Source organism: Alnus glutinosa, chromosome 4 (assembly GCF_958979055.1).
Source record: "Alnus glutinosa chromosome 4, dhAlnGlut1.1, whole genome shotgun sequence".
Lineage (NCBI taxonomy): Eukaryota > Viridiplantae > Streptophyta > Magnoliopsida > Fagales > Betulaceae > Alnus > Alnus glutinosa.
This window is the reverse complement of record NC_084889.1, coordinates 13,511,550-13,519,199: the sequence shown is the minus strand read 5'-3', so window position 1 is coordinate 13,519,199 and position 7,650 is coordinate 13,511,550. Positions and strand designations below refer to the sequence as shown.

Here is a 7,650-nt window from a genome sequence, read left to right as displayed (position 1 = left end):
TCAGGCTTTGAGAGAAGCTTCCAAAGACATTGTAGTTGATTCTTGCTCAAGCAGAGATGCCGAAGGAGAAGGACCGGAGCTCACAGGGATAGGCCCATCCCAAGCAGTGGAAACCAAAACCACATTACCAACCGGTGGTCCTTCGAGAACATCTCAAACCCAACCTTCGACAACCCCAACCCCGAGCCATCCACCGAGTTAGACCCAAGACCTTCCTCCGTCAAGATCTCCGGTGAAGAAATCTCATCAGAAGCTCAGTGAGTTCTTGCCAAAACCGAAGGTCCACGCCTAGTGCCTTTGGGCTCAAGGGAAGACTTGAAAACGAACTTAAAATCCTGACCCGAAGACTTGCAAACCGCTTTAAGGTGGATGCTGGGGTTCTTGCTTCAAGGTGAAAGATTAATATGGCTAAATCTGAATTGGTTCTTGTGGGTACATAATGTGCCAAATGCGGAGTGGAATGGCTCATATTTTGGGATGCAGGGTCTCGTCTTTGCCTAAGAAATATTTGGGCCTCCCATTAGGCGCTTCGTTCAAGGCTAAATTTATTTGGGATACTATCATTGAGAAAATGGAGAGAAGATTAGTTGGATGGAAAAGATTTTACTTGTCTAAGGGCAGTCAAGAAATGTTGATTAAGAGCACGCTCTCCAACCTTCCCACATCGAGAAGGTTTTGCTAATCAGTTAGAAAAATTGCACAAGGATTTTGTGTGGGGTGGTTTGGATAATGATTCAAAACTAGGTCTTGTTAATTGGAAGAAAGTTTGTACTCCAATTCAGCTTAGAGGGTTGGGGATTAGGAGTTTGACTACGTTTAATCAGGCTCTATTGGAAAAGTGGCTATGGGGGTTTGTAGTAGAGAGAAGGCTTTTTAGCTCCGTCCTTGTGGGTCACCCGAGGCCGAACTTGGTTGGGATACTAGTATATGATGGCATGCAGCAATATCCGGGGCACCAATATTGTACTGTAGGTCCCACGAGACAATGCCAACCAGAGCGAGAATGGGTTAAGGGCCTGAGTAGACCATATGGAAGAAAGTTATGACTATTAATACTTATATATGTATTGCATGATGTCACGCCCCCGTTTTGGGATATAAGGGAAACGTGAGTTTGAGTACTAAAATCATATAAATGGAAGTGTGCATTTATAACATATAAATTTAAATCTCCTATTTTATTAAACCTTTCCATTAATAATTCTTTACAAGGTCATGAACTCCAAAAAGAACAAAACATACTATACAATACTAGGGTTTGGCCGGTTCATCACGAACTATCGCTCTCAGCGAGGTCTACGCCCTTACAAGGAAAAGACTTCGTCTTACTGTTGTCATCTGGAAAGGGGTGGAGGAAAAATGGGTGAGTTCGACAACTCAGTAAGGAAAATACAACACCAGGGGAATAAAACATGTTATAAACCTTTATGCCATAATCTTTAGTCATGCATAATGACAGATTTATTCTACTCACTGATAAGAATTAATTTCACATATGATGAATTGTATAATGTAAATTGATTTATAACCTAAATCAATAGTATGTTGATTTTAATTTATTTTAGATGAATTAAGTGTTTTTGAGTATATTAAAAATTACGATGATGTTTAAAAGTATGAATATGATATGTGATTTTAGACTGAATATAAGTTGGAGATTCAAGTTATGAAAATTGTCTGAGAAGTGTTATGCTAGGCTGTTTATATTTTATAAGAAAACACATATTAAAGCATGATTCATAAAATGAAATGTATTGTTTTAGGACAGGTGGCATAGCATATGAACAATGGTATAAGAATGACAGTTTATGCAGTTTAACAAGATGAACAATTAAACAGATTTTCTAATGATTCAGTAAATTCTTTTTATCAGTTTTCTCTTTAAACCTTTGTAGACTCTAAACCGCTGTTAACCGTGAGCGGAGCACGTTGGCTTTTGTCACACAGACCTATGGGCTCAGCCTATCGTCACAGGGGAGAGCCGTTCCGAGTTGGGGATCTTCCCTAAGTGAAGGCCAACCTCGGCTAGTAGCACACACCAACTTATGGTATGCTTGCCATGCTACCCTATGGGTACCAATCCTAACTGTAATAGTGCCTCAGGGTTAAACAATTACTGCACATGAACGTTTTTCTGTAATACTGTAGGCTCTGCTTTATCTGTATACTTTATTTCAAAACTGTAAGAGCCGCTTTCATAACTGTAGTCATGTGCAGAATTTAACTTTAGATACTCTTTTTCTTTCAAAACTGTATTCATGAATAGAGTCATATACTTTGGAATGCTCTATAGTCATAACTTTCAAATGCTCTCTTTTTCATCATTGTAAGTATGCATAATTCATAACTTTGAAATGCCTTTGATCATATCGGTAATTATGCATAAATCATAATTCTTAAAAAAATGCTCTTAACCCAAAACTGTGATTTATGCTCAAAAGTCTTAAACAATATCATATGAGTAGTAAAGCTTGGTATTAAAAATCACATGAGCAACGCTTTGTAAAATTCCCCAACACTTTTTCAAAAGATTTATAATAAAATCTTGTTGAGGGTTTTTTTCGGTGTTGTATCCCCTTACCTGGATTTACCATTAGCGTCAGAATCGAACTTCTACCTAGATAAATTGCAAGAAGAAGTTTAGAGAAATATTCTAAAATTTGAAGTCTAAAACTTAAACTAAGGTATCCTATAATATGTAACCATAGGTCTCCAAATTATACTACTTATCTATATTTATAAATCAACATTACCACTTAGTAGACTAAATCATCAACATTTTAGGAATTTCAATATGAACTTATTTGGCCTAAACCACATAAAATTTCCAAACAAACCAATTTTAATTAAAATGACATTATAAAAGCTTTATCATAAAAGCATATATATATATATATAAACATAATAGCTTATCAAATATAAATATTAGGCTTTATGTTTCAAAACAAGTTAATAGAATAATAACTTTGTTGTATTTTTATAAAATCTGGGCAGAATAACAGCATTAATATTAATAACGCCTAAAATACTTTAAAATATTAGAGTGGCGTAACAATGCTTTTATAAGAATAGTAACTTTTTTACTCGAACATTATAACATATTTAATCACCCCACTTTGAAAAATCATATTTAAAAACAACATCAAAAGCGTTAGATAACTTGATAACAAATAATCTTAAAACATTAAAACAAAGTTTATTTAAAACTAAAAAAATTATCATTGAAATATTTTGTAAAACACACCCATAGACAGTGAGGGGTCATTAAGTCTTATTTCTTTTTCTACCTTTTCTTTATTCTTTGTCTCTTCTCTCATATATATATATATATATAAACCATGAGCCTTAAAAGAAGAAATAAACCAAAAAGGGGAGCCTAAGTAACTTACGGGAGAGAGAGGAGGAAAGTGGGTCCTTCTAAATTGCTCTTCCTCTCTTGTCTTTTTCTTTTCTCCTTTGTTCTCTTTTCTTTTTATCTTTTCCTTACACCCACCGAACACACACTTCTTCTCCTTCCTTTTGTTTTCTTTTTATTGCGTCACTTTGTTTTCTTACACATACACGCACACACCCAGGGGAAGAAAAACAAGGGACTTGAGGGAGAGACTTACGGTGTGAGAGAGAGAGAGAGCAAAAGGTTTGATTTTGCTTTGAGGATTTTTCTGCAGCTTTAAGAAGGAAGGAGCTGTTGCTCTGTTTTGGGTGTAGACCGACTGAGGAAGAAAAGGAGAGAGGCTTCTATGGCTACTGGCCGTGGCAGAGAGAAGGGATTTTCTTCCCCTTTTCTGTTCTGTTTTTCTGCAGAAGAAGAAGAAACTGCAAGGAATGGAAAATTGTACTGCAGCTTTGCTGCTGTCCGAATGGGAAGGAAATGGTTTGAGTGCTATCTTCTTCTTGCCTTTGCTGTTAGCCGAAAACGAAAGAGGAAGAGGACTTCTATTTTTGTGGGTATTTGCTGGAATGAAAGAAGAACAGAGGAAGCATAAAGATTTTCTGCAGAAAAAAATGAGGGGTGCTGCATATCGAGAGAATTTGAAGAAGAAGCTGTGCGATCATCTAAAGAGAAAATTTGTTTCTCTTTATACTGAAACGGGTGGTTGTGATTGCTTGTATCAAAACTAATCGATGGCTCTGAATCCAAGCGTGGGCAGCAAGAAGAATCAAAGGCTGAGATTTATACTTGGGCAACACGTCTTGAGCGTCAAGAAGGGGAGATTTTTTTGTAAAAAAAATCAATTAAGGGGGAACACCTGTTGGAACATGAGAGGTGCAGAGGCAGAGAGTGAGAGAGAGCTGAATCAACATGGGCTGGCTGGGCTTCACGTGTGGACTGGGCTGGGCTCTTAAAGAATAGAAATTGGCCCACAAATATTATTTATCAATTTTCGTCCAAAACAAATGTAGTATTTTTCGCAGCTGTTTTTGTATCCTTAACGAAGTCCAAAAATTATGAAATTTAGAGGGTAGCTAAAGGACTTCGAGACAAGCGTTCTGGCTTTTGAATCGTACAAAACGGAGTTAGTTTGACCATATTTTTAATATTCCCAAGTTTAAGGACCGATTGAACTTTTATTAAATTAAAATAATAAAGGAAAAAGGTTCCTTAGTAAATAAATATTTATTCATATTTAAAACTAAAATGCGGGGTATTATAATCTTCCCTCCTTATTAGAATTTCGTCCTCGAAATTCAAAAAAAACTAGAAAGTTTCCCGAAAATAAAGCCTATTTTATAACATCTTACCATAACTCCTTAACTCATATGACTTTCAATGTAACCATCTTGTTTTTTTTTTCTTCTAGAACTAGTTGTTGAATTTATGAAAAGGTTTTTTTGCCTTTGAGAAGAAGTACTTATTTTTACCTGTGTTTTTTTTTTCTTTGGATTTTTTTTTTTTCATCTTTTGGTAAAGATCGTTATTACACAGACAACCCTAACACCTATTGAACACAAACTTGCATCTTTACCATCGGCCTAAACCTAAATCGTAAACCCTAAACCTTGCATCTACACGATGACTACCACACATCTCCTTCATACAAATCATATATTTTTTTTAATTTTTTTTTTATTGCAAATATAGTTTTATGATAATATCAAGCTGTAAGCCCCAACAAAACAAAAAAAAAATTAGGGAGAATTAAATAAATAGCTTTGGATAAAAGGAGCAGGTGGCTGAAATTCCACAAGTTTACATAAAATAGAAAACAAAGTTCCAAACCGCTCCCAAACTGTTCCAGGTCTGGATGTGTCCCTCTCCCAGGGAAACCAGGATCTCCCTCAAATCCACCAAGCCCTAGAAGCGTGCTCATCCCATCAATTCCAATTCTAAAATCAGCCCTGGTTGGGGTGGGGGGGGGGGGGGGGGGGGGGGGTGGGGTACATTCCACCACAAGGCCAACAGGAGACATCCCCCAAGAATATATGGGACAAGTAGGAAGATATAATGGGTTTCCAATTGCGTCAATGGTTGTGTTACTTCTTGATGCTTCCCTGGTCTCCAAACTTGAAGAATTACTTGATGAACAACCGTCCAATTTAGACACAAGTTGAGCATCCAGAATCTTTACCAGCTTCTCCAGATTCTTGAACTGCGACGAACAATTATTGGTGCCCCCTTCTACAGCATAATCTCCAACACTAATTTGTACATGGGCCGGCTCGGCAGCCCCGTCAGCGAGAGCATCGACCACTAACTTATCGTGCATCGCAAGGCACTTCACCAGCACCTTCTTCGAACCCTTCTAAGGGTTCGTGTAAACGAACGCGTACTCCTCGTCTAACTCCTGCCACTTGTCCATGCCCACCTCCTCATCGGTGGACGGAGAGGATAAGGCCGTCTCGGAGAAGGCGGCGGGTCCGGTGGCTGTGAGAATGTAGCCCGAGGCAAGAAAGGAGGCATGTACCGCGAAGGCGATCTTGTCGTGGTTGTTGCGGAAGGACGGCCTCGCTGCCCTGATGATCGCCATGATCCCCGTCTTCTCGTTCGCCATGATCGAATTCGAGGTTTCGAGTTTTTTCTTTTGTTCTTTTCGCTGATGAGGAGGTGCATGTGGAGTTTTGCGCTTGTCAAAGGAAACTTATATAGCAAGCAAAGTCGGTTAAACAAAGAGCCCCAGTTGTACAACACGTTCCAATTCAAATAAGACTATTGGCTATTGCTAATTAATATGCTGTGAAATTATAATCTTTTTATTTTATTCTAAATTGAGTTGGTAACCTGGGAGCCAAGGAGTTCTCTTCTCGCTCAAATTCCTGGACTGACAAGGAAATCCAGATTAATTCGGAGAGAGAGTTGAACTTCTATTATATATATATCCCTCTTCCCGAAAGAAGTTTAGACAAGAGAACCCACAAAAGTAATCCTAGTAAAAAAAGCCAAGAACCATTCGATGGATCCTCCGGCTTATCCTCCTATAATGCCTTACGGTTTCGTAAAAACTTTTCTGGCAGGACTCATTTTTGTGACAGTTGCAGGGATATTTTGCTGGCTTCTTGGCAAGTGCTGCAGCTGCATATGCTCAATATTCAGTGCATTCTTCCATCCTGCAGAGCCAGAGCCAGAGCCAGAGCCAGAGCCAGAGCCAGTGGCAGTGGCAGTGGCAGTGCCGCCAAGAAGAATACAGAGCATCGACATCGATCAACTTATGCCGGTTGTTGTGGTAGAAATTAGCAGCAATGGCAATGAAAAAGCATCAAATAATGGCGGCGGCAGCGAGTGTGCGATTTGCTTGGAAGAATTCGAGGACAGGGAAAGGTGCCGAGTCTTTCCAAAGTGCAACCACCAGTTCCATGTGCTGTGCATTAATGCTTGGCTTTTGCGCCAAAAGCTTACTTGCCCACTTTGCCGTAATTCCCTAAAAGATACAGTATGGGCTCTTCATAGGAAACATGTATCGGTCGTTGTTGCTGTAGATCTAGATGATCGTGTTTAGAAAGATGGATTGATTTTTTGTAAACTTTTTCGTGTGATCAACTATGTATCAGAACAGAATCATTGATAGAACAAATTTGAAAGATAGATTGATTTTGCTAACTTTTATGTGTTTTTCTCTGTCTTCTTCTTTGTATCAGAAGATTCAGAACAGACTACACAGTCAGTCATTGATAGAACAACTTTGAAAGAGATGGCTTCTTCTTCTTCTTCTTCTTCTTTTTTTTAATTATTATTATTTTTCCTAAATGAACGGAGTATTTGTATGAGAGATGACCCACAATTTAATTATGTAAGAACTTCAACCATAATTGTCGTCCCAAAAGCTCCGGTAGGAAACAAAAGTGCCGGACTTGGCACTGAAACCACGTTCTTATGCAAGGAAGGATATTTTTTTAATGAATTTTAATTATGTTTAATAAGATGTTGTCTGCAATCAGAGTTTAATAACTTTTTCCTCTCTCTCTCTCTCTCTCTCTCTCTATTTTTTTTTTTTTTTTTTTCCCCACCAAATTTATTCTTACATGTCGATTCAGGTCGATTTGCTTAAGTTATGGGTGTAACCCGCATAATTCGTAAAATTTAAATTAGAATTTTTATTTTTTATTTTTATTTTTACAATTAAAAAAAAACCCTAAAAAGACTAAATTTCATGTAAATTCATTTTTATACAAAATTTATTTCAAAATTCATAAATTTATATAAATAATAATAAT

The 7,650-nt window shown here is 37.6% G+C and overlaps 1 protein-coding gene and 1 pseudogene across 1 annotated transcript; one reads left to right on the top strand and one right to left on the bottom strand.

Moving 5' to 3' along the window:
• LOC133866138 (probable proteasome inhibitor) lies at positions 1-5,993 on the bottom strand (annotated as a pseudogene).
• A 399-nt stretch (positions 5,994-6,392) lies between these two features.
• Positions 6,393-6,935, top strand: LOC133866137 (RING-H2 finger protein ATL79-like). The gene has a single exon (XM_062302690.1). It carries the CDS (start codon positions 6,393-6,395, stop codon positions 6,933-6,935), a length of 543 nt encoding a protein of 180 aa, XP_062158674.1.
• The last annotated feature ends 715 nt before the right edge of the window (positions 6,936-7,650 follow it).

Excerpts from the sequence above, each read along its gene's own strand:
- LOC133866137 (XM_062302690.1), top strand. The coding sequence starts at position 6,393 with ATGGATCCTCCGGCTTATCCTCCTATAATGCCTTACGGTTTCGTAAAA.